The 25,438-nt window shown below is 37.5% G+C and overlaps 1 protein-coding gene across 5 annotated transcripts in view; it reads left to right on the top strand.

Annotated features, from left to right (window-relative positions):
• PKHD1L1 (PKHD1 like 1) overlaps positions 1 to 25,438 on the top strand; it is a 158,118-nt gene that overhangs the window by 123,006 nt on the left and 9,674 nt on the right. For all 5 annotated transcript variants that reach the window (XM_045049585.1, XM_023248273.2, XM_045049586.1 and 2 more), the window contains 12 exons: positions 1,158 to 1,248; positions 5,052 to 5,200; positions 5,283 to 5,405; positions 6,185 to 6,296; positions 6,377 to 6,493; positions 9,591 to 9,756; positions 12,715 to 12,947; positions 13,144 to 13,311; positions 16,644 to 16,801; positions 18,908 to 19,043; positions 21,900 to 22,244; positions 25,133 to 25,284. In XM_045049585.1, coding sequence (XP_044905520.1) covers positions 1,158 to 1,248; positions 5,052 to 5,200; positions 5,283 to 5,405; positions 6,185 to 6,296; positions 6,377 to 6,493; positions 9,591 to 9,756; positions 12,715 to 12,947; positions 13,144 to 13,311; positions 16,644 to 16,801; positions 18,908 to 19,043; positions 21,900 to 22,244; positions 25,133 to 25,284 — 1,950 coding nt within the window. The remainder of the gene's footprint in view (positions 1 to 1,157; positions 1,249 to 5,051; positions 5,201 to 5,282; positions 5,406 to 6,184; positions 6,297 to 6,376; positions 6,494 to 9,590; positions 9,757 to 12,714; positions 12,948 to 13,143; positions 13,312 to 16,643; positions 16,802 to 18,907; positions 19,044 to 21,899; positions 22,245 to 25,132; positions 25,285 to 25,438) is intronic.

The following is a 25,438-nucleotide window of genomic DNA, read 5'->3' on the forward strand; positions in this document are numbered from 1 at the left end:
TGTAAGGAAAATTAGAGTGATAGACTACAGAATCTTTAAAATCTCTTTCTCATCTAAAACTCTTATGAGTCTCTATGCAAAGTTATTTAGTCTAATCGGTATTCTTAGCTGAACCCTTCTTGTTGCTCATAAAGTTTCTTCAATCACTGTAGGTTGTTAGGGGTAGGATGAGAAGGCAGGCAAGCAAATAGAAAGTACAGAGGAAGGGTTTGGAGGAAATAAAGCTCCATCTTGTTTTTATTTTACTTACCTATGCCATAGGAACCAAAAGGAATTTTAAAAATAGCTCTCTTCGGAATATAGGGTAAGGATTGAGTTTTGTTTTTGTGCAACTATTAACAATTACCTTAAAGTAAAACCTAAAATCCTGAAACATATACATTTATGATGATGTTCTCTTTCATCTATTTATAGATGTGAAAATGTCATCCAATGGCAATTCTAAATCTTTAAAGTTTTCTGGACCTTTTGAAAGAAAAGACACTAATTTTACTTTTATGGATTTCACTTGACTCTGTTCTCTTATCATAATATTTAAAAATAAAAGTGCTTAATATACTTTAAATAGTTGAAGTTTTGGCTGTTTCACTGACACCAGAGGCAAAAACTAAATCTTCTGTACTATATGCATTTCATTTTTTGCCACTTTGGTCTCATAAAATAAAATTGTTCAGTGACTGCCTAACCAGTTTTTATTATAGCAGATTTTATTTAAACTAGTGAGTGCTTCTATTGAATCTTATGGTCTACTGTAATTGCCTTAGTTGTTTTTTTTCTTAATAAGTTAAATTGGTAACATAATATAACCAGAGAGTGATAAAACCCTACTAACCTTGCTGTAATACTGAATTTGGCCCTTGGCTTATAATTATTGAGTGATACCCAGTGGATTTTGTGACTGAAATAAAAAAAAATATCTTTCATGTAGTTTTCTAATGAAATCTAAGGCATAGTATCTAGTGATGATTTTATACCAAGAACCTAAGGTAATTTCAATACTTCATTTATAATGTAAATTTGGACAGGGTGAATAATGAAACACATTTTTCCTCCTAAAGAGTAGTCATAATTCGTTTTCCTATATATGTTGATACTTGATCTCTTTGTACAGTTGTATAAGAGCCTGACCCATGGCATTTTCTTTATCACTGTGCTAGGTAAACAGAGGGACCAATACAGTCTTACAAAATAATGTCGTGGCTGGATTTGGAAGGGTGGGATACCGTATTGATGGTGAACCTTGCTCAAGTAAGTCTTTTGGCACAGAGCCACTAAAACTAGGAAATACCGTGTTCAAATTGGTTAGAAAGAAATAATTATTGTTTGTTAGTTCAATATATAGTATCTCCTCCTCCAGGACACTAAAAGAAGTCAACAAGCTAAATTATTTGAAGATACCATTGGGTCTAAAGAAAAAACGAATAGACTTTTAAGGATAATTACTTTTCCATGTTTATGATTGAAAAACTCTAGCAGTCACTTCAATTCTTGATGTGGCTGGTGTTGGACCAGTGAGTGCCTCATCCCACTACTACTTTCACAAAAGTAACACTTTCAAGCATAGAGATACATATCTCTAGGGATATGACACTGTTTCATGCTTCTTCTTTAGAGGAATTAATGTTCACTCTTCCTGTGTTTAAACCTACAAGCATGAAAAAGTCAAAGGGCATAAACAGTTCTTGGATACATTTCTATTAGATGAGTAAAAGTCCAAAATTAACCAAACAACTACTCTTTTGGCAAGGCTGTAGGAAAGCTAGGACATCTACGCATTGCTGGTTGAATGACAAATATAACCAACTCCTATAAAGGGGAGCAGGGCAGTAGCTGCCAAAATTATAGGAGCATTTGCCTTTGGCTCAACATTTCCACTTCTGGCAATCTAACATTTGCCTCTACAACACTTAGAAAATGATTTGTGAACAAGGTGATTCATCACAGCCTTGTCTGCTAGCAGGAAACTGGACCCTGCCTTGTGTACAATAACAGTGGGCTAGTTTTATAAAGCCAGACATTGGAACACTAGGGACCTTTCAAAAAGAAGGAAGAAGATACATATTGATCTACTGATATGGAGAGAGAAATCCCCAAAGATATTCTTAAGTGATAAATGGAGATTGCAGAACAATATAATACAATATGGTTTTGTTTGTGATATGCTTTATGGAAGAAAGGAAAGAAAATATGAATATGTAGGGTATTTGTGTTTAAAGAGACACAAAGTGTAAAAACAAACAAACAAAAAAACAAGGTGAGTAGGATCAGGGTGACTGGTGACTTATTATTGTATAATTTTTTATAACCTTTTGGTTTTTCAGTTAGTTAAATGAATTATCAGATCAAAATAAAATAAATACTAGAATTTCAGGGTTCACCTCTTAAGAAACTTAGGGGAAATGGGACTTTCTCTGAATACTTTATATCCCTTGTACATCTGGTTTTTATATCTCAGTATGGTTGTTTTTAAGATTGTTTGAGTCAGTATTTTTTCTGTAAATTCAAAAATCATTGGGCTTAAGCTAATATTATTCTTATGCAAAATACATTTTGAAGGAATAAAACAACTTCCAACAAATTCCTTATTATATTCTCTTATTAAATATTTTAATTCCCAACAACTTAAAGGTTTTCTTTGACTAAAATTTTTACAATATGTAGTTCTTCTGCAACTTCTTTTAAGTAGTCCTGGATTTTTTTAAGTCAAAATATGACCTGTGAATATGAACATTTACTAATATGTGTGTTTCACCAACTGATTAAATATTTATGAATATTTAATTAGTGATATTCCTAAATAATTGAGAGTGTTTACAAGGAAGTTTGGAATTTAGAGAAATTGAAATAGGAGACATCACTGAGGAATTGAGGATTTATGTTCATGGAATGGGACACCAGCCTATCCAGTCCACCTCCCAGGCAAGTGGGAGACTGGCACCAAGAGGCCCACAGTGAGAGGCCAGGAGGTGAGGAGGGGAACCCTGACCCACACTGGGTCCCAGGGGCAACACTGCGTGGGACCAAGGGAGAGACATGTGAACAGCTTCTTATGGAGAAAACAAAACAGAATCCAGGCAGTTGATAAGTAAAATGTCAATCCCAAAGCATTAGGAGGAAAGGAAAGTCAATAGAAGATAGGAGGAAGTCAAACACCAGGAGATTTGGACAAGAGAACTGGTACTAAGTAAAGTTCAGGAGGTGATGCTGCTGTATATAGGGCATCCTTCAATGTATGTATGCATGGTTGGGAGGGAGTTATTAAGGTTGCTGATCTGATTTGGACATAAATAAAGTTTCATAAATATCCACCTCAATTATCCTATATATTTAAAACAAATTTTTTTAATGTTTATTTTTTTTTCAACATTTATTTATTTTTGGGGGGACAGAGAGAGATAGAGCATGAACGGGGGAGGGGCAAAGAGAGAGGGAGACACAGAATCGGAAACTGGCTCCAGGCTCTGAGCCATCAGCCCAGAGCCTGACGCGGGGCTCGAACTCACGGACCGCGAGATCGTGACCTGGCTGAAGTCAGACGCTTAACTGACTGCGCCACCCAGGCGCCCCAATGTTTGTTTATTTTTGAGAGAGAAATAGAGCACAAGCCGGGGAGGGGCAGGGAGAGAGGGAGACACAGAATCCAAAACAGTGTCCAGGCTCTGAGCTGTCAGCACAGAGCCCAGCGTGGGGCTCAAACCCATGAACTGTGAGCTCATGACCTGAGCCAAAGTCAGACACTCGACCGACAGAGCCACCCAGGTGCCCCATAATTATCTTATATATTAATAATGAGTATAGCGTCCATTTATTGAGGCACTTTATGTGGGTTATTTAATTTCAGTTTGAAACTACTCTCAATTAGGCATTAAAACATGTTTTTTAAGTTCATTTATTTATTTGGAGAAAGAAGAGTCAGAGAGAAAGAGAGAGAATCCCAAGTAGGCTCTGCACTATTGGTTCAGAGTCCAACGTGGGGCTTAATCTCACAAACCATGAGATCATGGCCTGAATCAAAATCAGGAGTCAGATGAACACTCAACTGACTGAGCCACCCAGGTGCCCCCAAAGTTTTTATATATGAAGAAACTGAGGTTCTAAAAGGTTAAACAATGTTTCCAAGGACATACATACATTAATTCAACAGGTAGTTAAATGAGCACCTATCTCTGCATTACCCTCTAGACTCTGGGAATACGGTGATCAATGAGGTAGACAGACACAGTGTATTCTCTCATGAAGCTTACATTCTAATAGGACAGAGGAGATGGACAATTCATGAATAAGTAATAATAAAATAATTTTAATTGCCATGTGGAGAAACCGAGGTGCTACTTTGAATCAGATAGTCAAGAGAAAGCCTTCTAAGAAGTGACACTTAACTTGAAAATGGGGTGACTGGAAGGAACCAGCAACAAAAAGGTGTGTAGGGGAAGCATTTTATAAACAGCAAGTGGTATCACTTGTGTTTCAAAATTAGCCTTCTTTGAATCCAAACTTCATGTACTTTCTCATGAAATTCCTGTTTGGTTTAGTCAGATATAGTAAATTCAGTGTGCTAGCAACTAAACCAAACTTTTGCAAATGAGTATGCAATCGTTCTACTGGTAAAGGGACAAATTAAATAAGATTAAATACTGAGTAGAGTAACCCATAAATGGCCAAGCCATAAAAATATTTGATCATCATGTTTAAATTTGCATAAGAATTATGTATAGTAAGACCTTGGTTTGCAAGCCTAATTCATTCCAGAAACATGCTTGTAATCCAAAGCACCTGTATATCAAAGCAAATTTCAAGAACCATGGGCTAAGTCGTAATCACGTGACATTTGGCATCACATACTACTCATATTGCAAAACATCACTCATTTATCAAGTTAAAATTTATTAGAAATGTTTACAGAACACTTGCAGAACACTTGCAGAACAAGTTAATCGCAATCCAGGGTTTTATTGTATTTAATTTTTAAAAAATTTAACTTTAACCTGTACTGTTCATAAAGCTGTAGGACATGACTTATAATATTCTCTGTTTTCATATTTCCTTCCAAGGTCAGTCTAATCCCATGGAAAAGTGGTTTGACAATGAAGTGCATGGAGGTTTATATGGTATTTATATGAACCAAGACGGCCTTCCTGGATGTTCTCTTATACAAGGATTTACCATTTGGACATGCTGGGATTATGGAATTTATTTTCAGGTAAATGTGATCCAATATGGTGCTTGTTTATCTTGTTTTATGATTGTATTTTGTGCTATGTGACCTATAAGTTGTTTTACAGACCACAGAGAGTATGCATATCTATAATGTGACTCTGGTTGACAATGGAATGGCCATTTTTTCAATGATTTACACACCAGCTGCTGTATCTCACAAAATTTCCAGTAAAACAGTGCAAATTAAGGTAAGAAATGAATACAGCCACAATAAGAAGAAAAGGTGAACATTTTGAAGTTCCAATAAGAACAATCTCCTTGATGGGGCACCTGGGTGGCTCAGTTGGTTAAGCATCTGACTTTGGCTCAGGTTATGATCTCATGGTTTGTGAGTTCAAGCCCCATGTTGGCCTCTGCACTGAAAGCTCAGAGCCTGGAGCTTGCTTCAGATTCTGTGTCTCTCTCTATCTCTCTGTCCCTCCCCCATTCACAGACACTCTCTCTCTCTCAAAAATAAATAAATGTTAAAATTTTTTTTTTTAAAGAATGATCTCTATGACTTCATAGCTTGGCTAGTCCAAACATCCTCCCCTTGTTCTCATTGTCTTCTGCCAGGAAATGCTGTATCCTTCCCTCTCCTCCATATTCTCCTCACCCCTTCTTGCTTGCCACCTGCTAATATTGCCACAGTTAAATTTTCATTTCCTTTGTGAAACCTTTCCTGAATTTGCTTAGATAGTATTGACACTTTCTCCTCTTTTTGTTTCTACTTTTTCCCTGGGCATATTTCTGTCATAGAAATATGTCATTATATATAACAATTTACCTGCCTGTCTTCCCCCTTCCAATTTGACTGTAATTCTGTTCAGGGCATAAAATCACATCCTTTCATCTTGGTTTTATGAATAATCCATTCCTCAAACTGAAAGGCTGTGTTTTGCTACAGTGGAATTTAGAATTACCCATTCTAATGTTTTTATTGAGGAAAAGCTATTATTTAAGCTGTACTGTTGAATTTTTTTAATAGAGCTCATTAATTGTTGGAAGTAGCCCTGGATTTAATTGCTCTGATGTCCTAACTAACGATGATCCAAATATCGAACTTTCTGCTGCCCATCGGAGCACCAGACCTCCATCAGGTGAAAATTTTAGAAATTTAATTTTGGTGTTCATATGAATGCATATTTGAATTTTATTAACTTTCTTTCTTTTATAACAGGTGGGAGAAGTGGGATTTGCTGGCCTACCTTTGCTTCAGCACATAACATGGCACCCCGGAAGCCTCATGCAGGGATCATGAGTTACAATGCCATTAGTGGCCTTTTGGATATCTCAGGCAAGTTTAAACATAGTCTTGAAAAATCTACTTAATCAAGTTCTATAAAGAATATGTAGAATATATCTCATAATGTTTCACTGTAAGTAAAAAAAAAATAATGATTTAAGTAAACTTATATATGAATCTGCTCAGTATGAGAAGCAAAGAAATCAGATTATCAGTCAATTTGAAGAATGGTCCCCTGCCAAATTTGTATATGTTAAAGAAGTCCCATTTATTTTACCTTCTAAAACAACAGAAATAACACTGGTATAGTGATTTACATTAATTAGTTTCTATCAATTACAAAAGCCCTTTTATGTAAGTAGGGTTATATATTATGATCTCTCTTTAGAACTGAAGAAATTTAAGCTTATAAAACCTAAGAGCATAGTAACATCTACTGGCTATATTATTCTGTTCACTTATTTCTTCAGTGCTTCTTCCATAGTTGATACTGCTTTGTGATCATTTATATGCTTACTCCCATTGACCCATACCCTTGCTTTTCCCTCAGGCTTCCTTTTACCCAATCATCCAGTCTTATTCCTTCCAGGCCCCTAACTAGCTGTGTCATTTACCACTGCCTGTAGTCCATGTTTATCCTTACCTCAGACCACTCCACTCTTCACACGAAGTGGATCACCCTGTGTACTACCCAAATTTCTATCCCATAGCAGAATCCACCCACACCATACTCTTTCAAGGCCATCCCCAGTTTGAGCTGAAATGCACAGGCATTATATAATAGAGTGATTCCAATATTGCCCATTGCTCAGAATCTTTTGAATCCTTCTACAGTCTGACATGACAATTCTTACAATTCTACTTCATTTAAGGTGGAACATTATTTTTCCCAAACTTGGAAAAGCCATGGCAGCAACATGGGAGAATACCCTCATCCATATTGACACTCTCCCTTGTCTAGCTTTATATTCTTTACCCCTGATCTAACACCATCACAGTTTACTCTCCAATATATACTTCTAATTCCTGGCAGTACATGTTACTCAGCTTTTGCAGTTCCTTTGGTATATAACTCCTCTCACCCCATAGCATGCTTAGTGCTTCCCCAGTGAGGCCATGTTGAGACTTGACCAGGCTTACTGCTCTGTTTTCTAGAAGGGAAGGCAGAGACAGGTCCTGAAAAAGGCAAGATTTTCCTTTTAAACAACTACCTCTTTTGAAGTCTTGTCAGGATTTCAAACAAGTAGGGCAGGGCAGCTAAACTCTAATAAGGAAGAAGTGGACCACTTACACAGATCTGGACATTCAAGGGGAACCCAGAGTTTCAAGGTTCAAGTTCATCTTCTTCTATATTCCCATCCTAACTCAGGGTTCCATTTCTTTTCTATTAGAGCCATGACTTTGAAGTAGGAGACTTGCCAGTCTGAAATTCCACCTTCTAGGAACGTTCTGCTGGTTTTGTGATTAGATCCTGAGGTTTGCTTTGAATTTGTGATTGATCACCACAGCTTACATTTTCTTTCTTCAAAGCATCAGTGAGGGTCAACAGTTGACTACTTCTAGTTTCCTTGTAATTACTATTTCCCCTCTTCCACTCAAATGCCAAAGTTACTGTACAAGCCAGAGCAATTCTTTCCACTTAGATATTATCCCAGTTCACCACAGGTGAAATCTTAACAATTGCACTGTTACAGCATTCCAGAGACTGTCAATACTACACCTACCACCAGTAAGAGTGTCCTCATTCCCATCTAGACAGCAAGTGAACTAGATTCATCATTGCATCATTACACTATATATCCCAGGACCACTTATGGTTCCAGCTGTCTAAATCAGGTGGTCTAAAAGTAAAGCCAGAGATAGGATTCTTGTGCAGGTGTTTTATTAATGATGCACATTCACAAGAAAGGGAGTGAGGGAAGTAGGACAGGGCAGAGGAAGGAGTAAGCAAGGATATGGTCCCAGCTGGAGTCTAGCTCCTTCTTGAAACCTCGCAGGGCTGTGCAGTGTGAGCTGTACCACTTAGTTTCCCCCTCTTGAGGCAAGAGAGCCTTCTGTATCACTTGCCAATCAGGCATGGTAACCTTTTGGTGGTGGTGCTAGGAGTGCATAATCTCTTAAGAGACAGAGCTGTCATTTGATCTGATCAAAGGCAATTCTCCAGAGAAGGGGGCAGCTGTGAGTAGTTAGCAGCCAACACAGGAACTAAGGGGCAGTGCACTGGGCCAGGAAGGCAGATCTATACATCTTACAAACAGTATCCACTACTTTGGTATTTCATTAATATTCATCTACAGGCTCATATTCATGTATATACAATATCATCTTAGAAAAAAGTATCAGGAAGAGTAGTAGATAGCACGTAACTGATTTAAGAATTCTGGAGTCACCTTTTTTTTTTCCTTCTATTTTTGAGTTATTGGATTTTAAGTACAATGGAGATTAAGTTTTGGATTCAATAAATGTTATCTTCTGGTCACACAATATATGAAATAAGGCAAAAAAAAACCCCAAAAAACAATGTGTCCGTTAGTCTTTGCTGCATAACAAATTACCACCCAAATTTAGAGTCTTTAAACAACCATTTATTAGCTCATAATTCTGTGGATTGGCAGTTTGGGCTCTGTTCAGCTGATAGTTGTCTGCTGGTCTCATCTTGGATTATTCCATAGGCTGCCAGCAGTTTACAGGATGGATAGGGAGTAGTTGTCTAGGACAGTCTCACTTCCATGTCTGGTGGTTGGTGCTTGCTAATAGTTGGGCTGGTCTTTGACCAGAGTAATTGGGCCACATTTCTCCTAGTCTCATTCACATTCTGGAAATCACAAGATTCCCCAAGAACACCAAAAGAGAGCGAGCCCTAATACACAAGACTTTTCAGATCTACTTATATCACAGTTGCGCTTGTCCCATTAGTCACAGCAAATCACATATCAAAGCTCAGAGAAAATATGAGAGGACTATTCAATGGTATTGATATAGGGAGGCAACAATCTAACATAACTAGTGGTGGACTAGCTACCACATAAGGAAAGAGCTCCCTGTTCAAGGCGGTGTTAAATGATGTGTTTGCTGGAATGTACATGAAATGAAACTGAGTCTATTACTTTCTTCATAGAAAATTATTTTTTTTTCATTTATGTTTTAGGTTCAACATTTGTTGGATTTAAGAATGTTTGTTCAGGTGAAACTAATGTGATATTCATTACTAACCCTTTAAATGAAGATTTACAGCATCCCATCCATGTGAAGAACATACAGCTGGTTGATACCACTGAACAATCAAAGATATTCATACACAGGCCTGATATAAGGTATAATATATGAAATCCCAGTTTTTTCTTTCCTGTATTTATAGCTTTGCCTTGTCTTTTTCCCCCATCATAGATCTGAGAAAGTTGCTATATTAAAGTAAATATTAATTTCTATAAAATTTTAATCAGCATCATGAAAATTAAGGCTAATGCATCTGTATTTTCAGTTAAATTGAAAAAGTAGGCTTTGATGTGTATATTTTCTCACTCTGTTTTTTCCATGCATGATAATACCGTCATTCAACATAAAATATTGAGACCAGGTTAGGAGCGTGTTGTACATTAATATCTCTCCATAAATAATCATTAGGAATGAGAGACATCTCTATCATTTCTTCCCTTTTCCTTACCTCTTTTGTTTCCCGTTGCTTTCCAAATATCTTATCATGTTCACTCCATCATGCACTTTGAAATTAAATGTCAGTCATTATTATCACTGTGACTGAGAATATGCAAAAACTTAGCACAGTGACTTTTTAATCACAAAAGTCAGTGTCAGACTATTTCTAGAAGCTGAGCCACTTAGATTCTAAATCTTAAAAGAAGATAGCCAATAACTGCTACACTTTGTAGGAGATGCAAATCAGGAATTTAGATGTAAGACAATATTGGAGGAAAGAAATATTTTATGAGAGATCTTTGACCATTTTCAGTATAGGAAGAAGACAAGGAATACTGCTAATTAGATAGACATCTCTTCAGAGAAATGCAGTGTTTCATAAATAGTTTGACTTCATCTGATTTTGTGGGGTTTTTTTAATTTTTAATTTTATTTTAGAGAGAACACACGAGTTGGGGAGAGGGGCAGAGGGGGAGAGAGAATCTTAAGCACTTAATCTTAATTTCCATCCTGAGCGTGGAGCCTGACACAGGGCTTGATTCCACAACACTTTCATGACCTGAGCTGAAATCAAGAGTCAGATGCTCCAAAGTCTGAGCCACCCAGGTGCTTATCATCTAATTTTGTTTTGATGATAACTGCACACCTCTTCATTTAATAATTAATTATTGAACTGTAGTATTTTTTGGCTCAATAGAGCCTCCCCCCACTGGAAGATTATTAGCTCCTGTTTAGTTATCATTGAATCTTTCAGATACAATATATAATTTTAATAACTAAGTCATGAAGAAAATACATTTTAAAATAGTCTTTGAGCTCTGTGCTTTTATTAGGATGCTATTGATGTTCTCTCAGATCCCCTTTACAAGGCCCCTAGTGCTTTAAATGTTGGCCAATAATAACCTACAGTTGCCCACTTTTCCAGAAAATTGCTGTTAGCCAAACAGGAATAGCCTTGGGGGGCTAAAACCCTCCCTAACACCACCTCTTTGCAATCTATGGAAAATGACTAGTTGATACAGGAGTTCAAAAGGGCAGCCTCCTTATCTCCAGGTGGAAGCAACTCTCAGTACAGTTAATGATCCAGAGGTACCCCTGAGATAAGATTGAAACTAGTCCACAGACCACAGTTACCTTGTTTTCTTTCCCTTGCCCCATGTGGCTTCTCTCCTTCTTTTTTGATGGTATTCCTTCAATAAATCATTTGAACAAAAATCTACATTTCAGCCTCTGTTTCTTTGCAATACGAAGTAAAGACAGAGCCCTAATCCATAATATAAGTGTGCCACTGGGTACTCTTCCCACAGACTTGCTCACAAAAGCACTCTTCTCATACTTGAATACAGAGAACACACGAACTATGTATTCAAGTCATCTCCAAAACTGTTATAGTACAGTAGTATAGTATAGTAACTTACCCCACATGTCCCCCTTACAGCAAAAAGGGAGCAAGATGCTGAACACTATCTAATAGATCTGAGCTTTCCATTATTATTTTGTTGTTATAAGTCTGGAATAAGATCTATTTCCCCATACTATGTAGCACGACATAGTGTAACTACACAATATACCATGTATACTATGCAATGTGCAGTATTTTGCAAATTAAGCACCTATTTTACTATTAGAAGCAGCTAACAATCAACACTCCAGGTAGCTCAAGTTGAAGGCAGAATGCCATGTATGGTTGAACTGCATAATGAATGACTTTATAGTATTTCATCTCTTACAGTTTGGGTATTTACATAATGGTTACTGAAATATATAGCATAACAATTATAATCCAAGTATATCTGTTTCTATCTACATAAATAAAAGTCTATAGGAATATATACTAATCTGCAATTGGTAATGGCCTAAGAGCTTGAGATAGGAAAGTGAAGGAGACTGAACTTTTATTAAGTATTTGCATTATTTTATACTAAGCATAGGATACTTATAAATGTTAAAGACCCATGAAAAAAAAGTAGGAAGGGAAAAATAATAAAGACTTCCCTGCCAGCACAGGGATTTTGTATGTCCTGCACAACAGAGTAACTGTTCACCTGCTTGATGGGACAGTGTTAGTACACTGTGAGCAATGTAGAAAGATGAAATCTTCCCAACAAAATATGGAATAGCAAAATGGAATTCTAATTTTATATCCTACAGGTATAACTTGTACTTTTGAAATTCCAATGAATTAATAATAATACCAACAGAACGGAAAAGCAGACCTCATTACAATACTAATTACATATGCTACTTGGTCCTACTTTGAATCCTTTCTGAAATGATAAGATTCAATCAATCAAAAATTCTTTTGGATACTTTTTTTAAATTTTATTTATTTTTGAGAGAGAGAGAGACAGAATGCAAGTAGGTTAGGGGCAGAGAGAGAGGGAGACACAGAAGCCGAAGCAGGCCCCAGGCTCTGAAATGTCAGCACAGAGCCCAACACGGGGCTCAAACTAACGAGCTGTGAGATCATGACCTGAGCCAAAGTCGGACGCTCAACCAACTGAGCCACCCAGGCACTCCTGGATACTCTCTTATCAAACACTCAATTGAGTGTTCCCCTAGAAACAGGGGAAGGATACTTAATCTAAATATTCATCTGTTTCACTTTTTCTCCACAGTAAGGTGAATCCATCTGATTGTGTAGACATGGTTTGTGATGCCAAAAGGAAATCTTTTCTCAGAGACATGGATGGCTCCTTTCTGGGAAATTCTGGTTCAGTGATACCTCAAGCAGAATACGAATGGAATGGAAATAGTCAATTTGGAATTGGAGACTACAGAATTCCTAAGGTGATGCTCACATTCCCAAATGGAAGTAGAATTCCTGTCACTGAGAAAGCGCCTTACAAAGGTTCGTTGGATGTTATTCTGTTAGTCCTCAAGTTTGTGAAACAAAGTACATGTGTTTTTATGTTTACTAATTGGGGTACTCAATCAATAACATATTTTCTACTTACTAATCTTACGTAAATGAAAAATATAGTCCGTTGATGCTTTTGCAAAGAGATTGCTTTTCCTTGCTAAAATGTATATATCTGTTTTTCTAGGAATTATTAGAGATTCAACCTGTAAATACATCCCACGATGGCAGGGCTATCGGTGCTATGGGATGGAATATGCAATGATGGTTATTGAAAGCCTGGATTCTGACACAGAAACTCGAAGACTCTCACCAGTGGCTGTAGTGAGCAATGGTTATGTTGATCTCATTAATGGTAGGTATTCAGTGTAAACAAATTAGAGTTACTCAAACATTTGCTATTTATTACATGCATGGAGACATCACATATAAAACTAGCAAACAGGGGCGCCTGGGTGGCACAGTCGGTTAAGCGTTCGGTCCGGGAGTTCGAGCCCTGAATTGGGCTCTGGGCTGATTGGCTCGGAGCCTGGAGCCTGTTTCCGATTCTGTGTCTCCCTCTCTCTCTGCCCCTCCCCCGTTCATGCTCTGTCTCTCTCTGTCCCCAAATAAATAAATAAATAAATAAAAATGTTGAAAAAAAATTAAAAAAAAAAAACTAGCAAACATCAGGATTGCTTTACTTTCTGTTTTTAAGAAAAGATATGTGTGCAGGAGAGATGCTTGACACCTAAACAGTTTCCCATATTAGAAAGCAAGGACAGGGGCGCCTGGGTGGCGCAGTCGGTTAAGCGTCCGACTTCAGCCAGGTCACGATCTCGCGGTCCGTGGGTTCGAGCCCCGCGTCGGGCTCTGGGCTGATGGCTCAGAGCCTGGAGCCTGTTTCCGATTCTGTGTCTCCCTCTCTCTCTGCCCCTCCCCCGTTCATGCTCTGTCTCTCTCTGTCCCAAAAATAAATAAACGTTGAAAAAAAAAAGAAAGCAAGGACAGTTATTGCAAACTGACCATCAGAAGAAGAGGAAAGTTATTCCTTGAGTGATCTTCATACCTGTATTAATAAGGTGACATAAATATTTGAAGGAAAAATTGGCCTGTCTCCAAAAAGACATTTTGCCTTACATAAATTAAAAAACAGTGTGAAAACAACAACAACAACAACAACAACAGAGAATGTGTTATTTGGAATACTTGAGAACAGGTATTTCCAGCCCACTTGTTTTTCATTTTCATGAATCTTTATAAGGCTTAATCTTGAAACAATGTGTTTTGGAGTTTTTTTTCTTTTCTTAATTCCTTTGACTGTCAAGAATATCTTGACAAGCTCCAGAGTTTAGGCTCCTTACATTCTGGTCGTGGGTGGCTCTAGTACAGAGGGACGGCAGTGGCCTCCATAAGAATTCAGATCAACTCAGAAGTCCAGGACTTTTTGAAAACCTAAGATGAACTTCTAACATCTGCAGAAAACAGAGGGCAGAAACTCATTGTATTACCCTGAAATAGTCAGGGGCCCAAAGATTAGTCCCTAAGAAGGCTTAAGAGTCTTTTAAGTGCCGAAGGGGCCTGTAACCTACCTGAGAAAGATTTCTGTGCCCTGGCAGTGTCAAAACATGTACTGAAATATCCCACAATTCAACAAAGTGGCCAGTACGCCACAAAAATACTCATTTTTTAAAATGAGTCGAAGAGAATACAATGAGCTAAATCAGGGGTGTCCCAAAGTTACATGATTTCAAGTCTTTCCCCACTTCCGTGGCACCAACAATTTGCCTGGTTTCTCTGGCCTGCAATCAACCCAGTTACAAGTGTTGCCTTTAAACAAAGCAGAGAGCTTGTGGGAAGAATTTTAGACCAGTCAGTGAATAATGGAGATGTTTTCTAATTACTCTTTTTATGTGGTGGAGAAAGATTTTATTCTATTTATTTTTACATTTTTCTTTTCTGAAAGACAATACAAGCTTTCTACTTACAATAGTGACATGACATTTCTCTTAAAAATAAATTTAAATTTTCATTAAAAAAAATTTTTTTAATGTCAATTTATTTTTGAGTGGGGGAGGGGCCGAGAGAGAGAGGAAGACACAGAATCCGAAACAGGTTCCAAGCTCCAAGCTGACAGCACAGATGCGTCACATAATGTGGGGCTCGAACCCATAAACCGTGAGATCATGATCTGAGCTGAAGTAGGACGCATAACCAACTGAGCCTCCTAGACACCCCAAAAATAAATTTAAATTTTTAAAAGTGACTGTCAATTTGAAGAAGTCTTAATTGATAGTAACATTGCAAAAATTATGATGATATTGAAAGAATCACGGAATCATGAGATACACTACATTAGATTGGAAAAAAAATTTCCAAAGATAAGTTATTGAATACCACTAAAGTTTCCTTTAAAATTTTAATACTCAATTTCATCTATTTTTAAAATATGGCTTTTGCTACTCTAAATTTTTCATTTAATACATAGAAATTTCTTTCTGTTTTCAAAACCCACAAAGAAGGTTTGTTTAAAAGTAGAATTTATATTTTGGATGCTAAGAGAAAGTTCATATTCTAGATGAGATTCAGAAGTTTATACTGATTCAAAATTTGATTGAAGTTCAGTTATAAATATTGATTAGAATTCCAAGTAAGCCAGGAAATTGAGCAAAGCTATTGAATAAATACATCAAGAAAATTTATCATTCCGTATCTCACTCAACGTTTTATAACCCAGCTGAAGTGAAATAGTTTGCTACAAAGGTCATATTATGCCTGTTCTGGAAATGTCTGGATTCCACTGTCTTTTGGCTTTCTAGAAGGATTACTGAAGTATTATTTCTCAGATCATTAATGATGTTGACCCCCCAATGGTGCTTATAATCCCAGTCTTTAATAAAAAATGTATTAAAATAACAATGCAGGAAGTATAAAGACTTCATAAAAAACATACTTAAGAGTGTGTCAAATGCACAAATTAACTGATGAAGATGAGTGACTGAAGGAAAAAGTTAATGAATCCATGGGTTAGGCGGGTTTCCAGGTACAAGCTCTGTTTTTAACAAATTAATGGTTAACAGCATATTTCTCACTAAAGAGGCTCCCCACCTGAATTCACATTTAATAAGTAGGAGAAAAGATCAAGCACTTTCTTACCATGTGGCCTTGGGTTTAATATGATTATTAAAGTAGAGATTCATAGAAACCTCTTTCCTTCAATGACCTTCCAGTGCAAACTCAACACACTAACTTACCTTTTATCACCCTGTGCAGTATAAAAGTATGGGTAGTAGGGAGAAGTGGCTTCCCTGCCTTCCTTTTTTTTTTTTTTTTTTTTTAATTTTAATGTTTATTTTTGAGAGAGAGAGACAGAGCATGAGCAGGGGAGGGGCAGAGAGAAAGGGAGACACAGAATCTGAAGCAGGCTCCAGGCTCTGAGCTGTCATCATGAGATCCATGAGAGCGTGACCTGAGCTGAAGTCAGAGGCTTAACTGACTGAGCCACCCACGCGCCCCTCTTGCCTTCCTTTTTTTAAGCTAAGGTTTGAGAAATGGCTTAGATCACTGGATAGATAGATGGGTGGATGGATAATGGATGTAAATGCTGAACCTGACCACTGCAATTTGTTTTTAATACAATTAGTCTTCAGACTTTGCACTAAATATATTCATAATATGGAACATGAACGTTTACTTATGTGGCTTTAGGCCCACAGGATCATGGCTGGTGTGCCGGATACACATGCCAGAGAAGACTGTCCCTGTTTCATAGCATTGTGGCTCTGAACAAATCTTATGAAGTTTACTTCACTGGCACCAGTCCTCAGAATCTTCGACTGATGTTGCTTAATGTTGACCATAAAAAGGTAACACGAGATAGAAATAATTTCTCGAGTTTTTGGTGTTGCTTATTGACATACATTTCTATATGCTAAGGACTTTCTGTCCTCCCCTGTTCTCTTGAACATTGTCAGCCCTACAGCTCATTTTCAAGGGTCATCAGCATACTACTAAAAATCCTGTCAATCCAGAAGGTTTCATCAGCCTGAGAGCATAGATGCATACCAAACACCCTTCCCCTGTATACACTTGATTCTCTGCTCTATGTCTGAGGCATGACAGTGAGGCCTACGATTTGTGTGATAGGCAAGCAAACCTGAAATTTCACATAAAAATAGTGCACATCCAGAATTGGTCACTGGAATTATATATTTATTTTTCCAGGCTGCTATTTATATATTTCAGAAATACACCTTTGGAATTTACCTGAGAGATCACAGCATGTTGTTTTAAATATCTTCAACCGTATCAAATCTTGGCTATAAACTGAATTCAGGTGGGATGATTACATTTATGTATATACCGTGTCAGTGGAAAAGAGTATGAGGTTAAGCAATAGTCTCATAGTTGAGATTTTCTTTTCTCAGAGTACAAGACTCGAACATCCCAAAGTATTAGGAATGTGAAGAAGGGATGTGGATAAGATAAAGCAGAGGAGTAACAAAGAGAGACACCTGCCTCTTCTGAGATGATACCAACCTCATCCTTTCAGTTGCTGGAGATAAAACCTTGGACCCATTCTTGATTCCTCTCTTTGGGTCATATTTCTCATGCAGTCCATCTGCAAGTCCTGTTGAGTCTCCCTTCAAAATATCCAGAATCCGTGACCACTTCTCACCACCATCACTGCTACCACCCACTTTGAGCCACCATTATTTCTTCCCTGGATTAAGGCAGTTGGCTCCCCACTCCTGCTGCTGCTCTGTCCCTGCCTGCTCTAGTGTCTGTACTCACCTCAGCAGCCACAGAGTTACCTCCAAAATATAAGTCAGACCAGGTCACTCCTTGCCCCAAGCCCTGCAATAATTTCCCCATTGGGCTTTGTACAAGGGCCAGAGTCCTCTGACTTCTCCTCCAGCCACACTGGACTCCTAGGTGTTCCTGCTACCTACTACCACCTGGGCCTGTGTTCCAGATGTTGAGTCTGCCTGGAACATTCTACCCCAGGTGGCTAACTTCCCCTCTCTACAGACCCCCCTCCAATCCCCCAATGGGCCTAGCCTGTTCACCCCTCCCCAGCTGGCTCTCCCAATTATCCATACTCTGATCTCCCTTTCCTTTTCCCATAGCACTTACTGCCTTCTAACATGCTTCATATTTTACTTTTTATTATTTCTACTGTTTATTTGTCTCTCTCCTCACACTAGAATGTAAGCTCAAAGAGGGCAGGGACTTTTGACAGCTCCTAGAATAGGGCCTGGCTTAGAAAGGCATTCAAGTTTTGAATGAAAGAGAGTATTTTTAATTTTAAAAGTAACTGCAAAGTAATGTGACTGTTAATGTTCTGAGATGTTGAAGATAATTTCAAAAGAAGATTCCCAAACTATGTATAGCTTATTATATTCCTTATTAATTTCTCCCTGCCCTTGTGAAAGCTAGTCTCCTTACTTTATGATTACATCTGATGTTATGAGATGTGAAGAATATAAACATGGAAAATGAACAAAATTGAATCAGAGAGTATAGTTATGTTGACTAATTTTTTAGTCTTACTACCAAATTTGTCTCAGAGGTAAGCATTTTTTTTCAACGTTAACTAAATTTGTTTGGTTGCATTATAGAGCACTGCTAAATTCCCTATTTCCCCCTACCCCTGGAGCTCAAAGCCTATATTGAACTTTTTTACCTTTGAAAGGAAATCTTTCTTTTAGAGATACTCCTTTACTAATTCTTTCTTACATTATACTTTTCTACTGAGAATCATCAATTAAGAGTTGAGCTATAATGTCAGTATGAATGGTTGAATATAAGACCATTTACAAATTTTAACTCAGTATTTATCATCAATTCATAAAACTTAGTTTTAGTATTTTACAGAAGATATATATAGTTGAAGGACATTTTAAGTTCTAAATTCTAAATATTGTTTCCTTGTTTTCTTAAGAAATAAAAATGTTGTTTATTTTTAACAGGCTGTCATGGTAGGAATTTTTTTTCACACACTTCAGCGTTTGGATGTCTATGTGAACAATACATTGGTTTGCCCCCAAAATACAATATGGAACCCTAAAAAGAAACACTGTGAACTTAAAAGACATCTGCACACAGGTATTTCCTCAGAAAAATAAAGTACTTAATTATGTATAAAATTCTTTGTAATGTCTCATTATTAATATTTCTAGTTCCTTAGCCATTGACAAATGAAAAGAGAAGATATTTTTTGCCACGGTCCACCAAATTCTAAGATGTATTCATTTATAGTATATGTGTCCTGAAAGATTATTCCTGATGGAACTCTTATCTATCTGTACACATGTGGATTTTGTGTATGAGGCACATTCGTTGGCCCCCTGAGAACATTTACATTCTACATGTAGCTCAGTTAATCCTATATACAGAAGAGATTTTGCTTAGAATGTTTACCCTATTTCTGCTTTACTTCTATTTCATAGAGGTCAGAGCCAAAATTAATTGGCAGTCACCAGAAATATTGCCAAGAAAGCTAGTATAACATCAACCAAACACCATGAAGTCAATATAATAAACTGGATTTAAATGAAATATAGGGAAAAGGCTAAACGTCCATTTATCAGTATTTTCAAGGCCAGGATTTATATCTTCTCATTGAAGTCTTTTTGTTAAACAAGGTACTTATAAATCCAATACCTTCCATTCCACATGTGCTACTTATCATTTTTAGATGTGCCCCATAATGTTGGTTAACAACTCCTCAAGTGCGTGCTGTAGGTCATAACATCACCTAGACTTCAGAGTATGAATGGATAACCCATATCTATTACTGTCTGTGGAGCAAGTCCTATTTCTACTAATAGTCTGAATAGCTAATGTTTCCAGAAATGTTCCTGTGTGCCAGGCACTGTTATAAGTGCTTTGTATACAATACCTCATTGTTAAATATTCTAATAATAATGCTGTGAGGTAGGCAGAAATGAGTAAACTGAGACAACAGGAGGTGTCTTTGCCACAGTCTCTGTCATAGCTCTGGCTGCTATAACAAAATGCCACGAACTGGGTGGCTTAAAGACAAATTCATTTTCTCTGAAGGCTGCAAGTATGAGGTCAGGGTGCCAGGAGGGTTAGGTTCTGGTGAAAGCTCTCTTTCTGGCTTGCAGATGGCTGCCTACTCACTGTATCTTCACAGCAACAGCAGATGTTGGGATCTCCTCTTATGAGGGCACTAATCCATCATGAAGTCTCCACCCTCATCTAAAGCTAATTACCCCATCTCCAAATTCCCTTACACTAGGGGTTAGGGCTCTAACATGTGAATCTGGGTGGGGGGCGGGGGGCACAGTTCAGTCCATGGTAATATCAGAGATGGTGAGGGCAGAGCAAGGACTTAAACACAGAGAGTCTAGCTCTAGAAGCCATGCACTTAACCATTAGGCCATATTGCCTCCTTGTAAGCTAAAAGAGTCTGTGTTATCACTTTCTATATGTAAACAGCTACTCATATTTGCAGCTTCATTTCATTATTTTTAACTCTTTTGAAAAACAACATTTTGGGTACCAAGTACTCTATCATTCAAGTTGGGGAAATAGAAATGATCTCAACAAGGACTATTTAATATAGGGAATTGATTATACAGGTGTTGAAGGGCTGAAAAACAGTATTACCACTGCCTTCTTACAAGATTTTTTTTCTGATATAGCATTGTTTATAAATGAACATTTTTCCTTTGGCACTTAGAATGCAAAATAATTTCCCTGTATTATGAATCTATACATATTGTTTTAGATTACCCAAAATGTTTCATTATGTATGTCTCTGCTTCCTTCCATTACTGTGAAGACATGAGGAAGTTACCTGAGATAAATGGTGTATGCACCTCTAAATGTAGTTTGAGAGAAGTTTCAATTTATAATATAAAAGCATATTCTTCAGATTCATAGAAGGTTTAAACCAAATTGCATCTAGAACTTACACTAGTAGCTCTTAAAGAGATACATAGTGATAATGAAGTGGCTTCTTAATACCAACTGCTATGAATGTCTATTACATTCATAAGAAATATCTTCTTTCTAAAACTTTAATTTATTTTTTTATTAAGCCTCACTATGAATGTGGTAAGAAGCTACATGTCACATTCTAGTACTATTATATAATTCCTTTGGGCTCTGTTAGTGGATTTATTAACTTAGACAGTTTTGACACTCTGCCATAAATATATATATATATATATATATATATATATATATATATATATACACACACACATACATATGTGTTTATGTATATGTGTGTGTATATATATATATATATATATATATATATATATATATTCACTCATTTTATATATATAAAAATCTCAGTCACTTTTCCAAAAGTCATTTCCGAAGTAGAATTTGTTTTGCATTAAGCAAAGATTTTTCAGGCTGAAATGTAAACCTGTTTCATTGGTATAAAATCCTTCTGAGATATTTTTGTATATACTTCATTTGTATTATATACTTTTGTCCTTAGTAAAAATAGAAGCACTGAGTTGTAAAAGCTCCTTAAGAGTTGATATATAGCACTGCATAAACTAGACAGCTATTGAAGTTAAATTTACATTTTTAAATTACCAAATGCCTTCGGTAAAGCCTTTAAAATTCTGAACATGTAAATAGTGTTCCAGGTACAATATAGGCTCTTGGGTTCATAATTGAATTTTATTTCTCAATTATACTGTATCTATGGCTAATTGTTTTTAAAATAAATTTAATGTATAATGATGATTAACGGTATTGTTTAAAGTGTTGACTTTAACTTTGCATGTCAGTTCTAGAAGTGTTTTTTTAAAGGTGTTACTGTTTTTAATATGCATACTTTCCTATGGAAGAATAATGTTGAACTTTTTCAGAATTTCCTAAATTTAACAAATATTAAATACTACTAAATATATGGTTATTATGATAATATAAAGATTTTTACTGTGCTGTTTTGGCTTTTTTCCTTCATAGAGCAATTCCTTCCTAACCTGAATTCCACTGTCCTTGGTGAAAACTACTTTGATAGAACCTACCAGATGCTTTACCTTTTGGTTAAAGGAACTATACCGGTTGAAATCCACACCACCGCGGTCATATTTGTTTCTTTCCAATTGCCTGCTGTTACAGAAGATGACTTCTATAGCTCTCATAACCTGGTTAGAAATCTTGCCTTGTTCCTGAAGATACCAAGTGACAAAATCCGCGTCAGCAAAATAATACAAGGGAAGAGTCTGCGGAGGAAGAGATCCACGGAACTTACAGTTGAATTGGAGATTGGAGATGCTCCTCCTCAGTTCATAAACAATGATACCACAGGTATGAAGAGTAGGTGTTTGAGAGAGAAGAATGTAATACTAGACCCACGATGACCCTACCAGGGCCTGGTAAACCTGCCCTCAGGAAATCCCACCAACCCCACATCCTGAACCCTGTAAGGGCCTAGAGACCCTTTTCCTACTCTACCCCTGTAATCCCAAACTGTTTTGGAATTATGAAGGAACTATAGCCTCTATTTTGTTATTGTAGCAATTAGTAAATTCAACAAAAGGATTTGAGCTAACACAGAAGATTTGAGAGGTGACATAAGGAAGTGACTTTATAGCTGAGAGATTAAGCATAAAAAGAATCAGTCTATGAAAAGAGAAAGGTAAGAATGCTCAAGTGTAAGGAAATGGGAAACCAAAAGAAGCTCTCCTCTTCATAAGCTGAAAGAACTGTGGATGTTTCCTTAAGGAGAAGAGTAGATCTTTGGAGATGCTGAGCTGTAGTAAAGTCACAGATTTACCCTAGCAAATGCAAAGGTGCGAGAATATGTTCTGTCTTTAATTCCTGTGACTGATCCAATCAGTGTCCCCAGCCGTCACCCTTTTCCCTGTCCCTTACTCTCCATACCCCCATTTTCAGATGAAAATCAGCTCAGCTGTCACATCAGAGGTATCTTTGCTGCTTTAAATTATGTCCTTAGAGTGACTCAGTTTGGGCATTTGGGTAAATGTTCAGCCCTTCAGATTTTTTCCTTTCTATCTGTTTAATTTGGTATCTGAATACCAAGGGGACTTTCCTGTCTTCAGACCCCCATGTGGCCTCTTGCTTTCATAGTCGCTGGTATAGGGTAGGGGGTCACAAGCCTCTCTTGAGGTGCAACTGTACCGTCGTGGCCTCTTGGCATGCATCTCCGGCATGTATCCCCAACCATGCCATTGCCTCCAGTAATCAAGCACAAGTCTCAACTAGGCACACTCATCTCCAAAAAGATGAGACGTAGATCCCTGTCAGAGGAAGATTAGCATCAAGCTAATGAAGCTTAAGCTTCCAGGCCTTTCACTTGTACAAGTCATGGGAGGGACTTGAACTTTTAAGACTCTGGGAGAAGGGTCCATTTAATAATGTGGTCCAATCATTGTTATTATAAAAGTTGCAAAAATAAGCACTTTCCTTATTCTTTTTCTTAAAGAGAGCCTCCAAACTATATAAATTTTAGACTCAGAAAATCTGGATCTATCTGATCTCTGTCCAGCATCTTTTTCATACACACCTGGACTCTATCATGTATAAACCTGGGTACTGGGTAAAGTTCTCACCTTCTGTCTCTAGGGGACATCACTCATGGCTCACGGAAAGCCCTACAACTTGGCAAAGAGGAATTTCACAGCAAAATATTGGGAAGTGGCAAGAAAGATGTGCATGTAGTAATACTCCTGGCTCTCCATGGCCTTCACATAGTGTCAGGATATCCAGGAATTCCCAGGTGTCTAGAAAGGGGTCCCTCAAGGGATCCCTACAGAGGGGACCTCTCGATAAACAGATTGGTCAGGGATAAAAGCTCTTCAGGTTAAGGACTTTGGTTTCTTAAGGTGGCAGTTAGCAGAAATGGGTGCCTTCATGTGTCAAGCAGCCAGAGAAAATGTGTAAACAGTGCAGGCAGGTCAGACCTGCCTCGCTGCACCAAAAACCAGCGAGGACGAGTGGTAATAGTAGTCTGTGGATATGAAGCACCTTTGTACTGCTACCCCTGGATCACATGAGCCCTCATGCCTGGGAAGCCATCTTGGAGGAGAGTATATGGAGGGAATGGGGGGGGAAGAAGGAGTCTGAAAGACTGAGCATTTATTCAGAGGGTCTAAGTCAACCAAAAGAGACCTGTTAAACTGACAGGACTGAAATTCCCTAGGACCACGATTTTGAAAGTGTTCTGTGAGATCAGCTGCCTCCTTCTTCGTGAGCACACTGAGCTTCATGGTTCAGCCTTAATGGAAGAAATGCAGTGCTCCTCGTCCTCAAGGCAGGACTCTGGATCTAGAAGGCACTGGATACCTAAGCACGAGGTGTTGTCAAGATTCAGAGTACACCAAAAATATCCTGCATAGAGTTGTTTTTTAAAAGATCACCCTGACTACAGTGTATAGAATGGAGTGGAAGAAGGAGAATGGATACAAGAAGCCAGTTTAAAAGTTGTTTTAGTAACCCCCTTCCCCCAATGATGGCTTTGACTACGATTTTGACAGTGGGGACAGAGAGATTGAGAAATCGGTAACTGATTATACGGTATGGGGGAGAAATGAAGTAGAAGAAGGGATCAAGCCAAAGTAGCAGGCTCTGACAAATGAGTATGATGAATAGAGGTGCCCCTTCTTAGGTAAGGAGCACTGTGGGGGCAGCAGGTCTACGAGGACCCGCCAAGCTAGACAAAGACAATAGAAACTACCTGTAGTGTTAAAATTAAACTTGAAAATCAAGGTCCAAAGCAAGTAACAATTTGTGGGTAATGTAGTGTTAACTTCAGAACTTACTAGCAGACATTGTATAGATTCGATGATGCTAATTATCCTTACATTAGAATTCTATTTTTAAAAAATGCTATGTAGCAATAAACTTGCATGACAGTGCTTCACTTCTTAACAAAGAAGGACATGGGAACGTATTAAATTAAGAAACATATTTCCCACTATGCTGTCATTCATTTTTCTTGTGTCTATTTTATCTACCTTTGGTTCTTCTTTAATTGCAGCTTAAAAGCATATTCTCCAGAGTTCTCCATTTTCCTAAGCTCATTCATATGACTTTGTCATGTTGAGCTCATGTGCAAAGAGAAAGCTAAAGCATTCCATAATTTGGATGGAGGAGTGCAAACAAAAACTAAAGTGAAAAACTCTCATAATTCTATATTCTTAGATCACATATGACATATTACTGTTTCCCCATAGGTCAGATGCAGTTATCTGAACTCCAAAAAATTGTTGGTTCTCTTGGACAAGCTGTAATTTCAGGAAAAACCAGTAGTATCCTTGGATTTAATATTTCTTCCATGTCTATAACCAATCCCATCCCCAGCCCAAGTGACTCTGCCTGGATTAAGGTAAGAAAGGGCAACTAGAAAAATATACCTTAGGTATTTAAAACATTGCTGCTTATTTCTTATTTTAACTCTTTATATTTCAATGCAATAATTTAGAGAGCATGTCTTTCTAATTAACGTTGGCTATTTTTAATGCTATACTAAAATGATAAAG

Source organism: Felis catus, chromosome F2 (genome assembly GCF_018350175.1).
Source record: "Felis catus isolate Fca126 chromosome F2, F.catus_Fca126_mat1.0, whole genome shotgun sequence".
In the NCBI taxonomy this organism is placed as follows: domain Eukaryota; kingdom Metazoa; phylum Chordata; class Mammalia; order Carnivora; family Felidae; genus Felis; species Felis catus.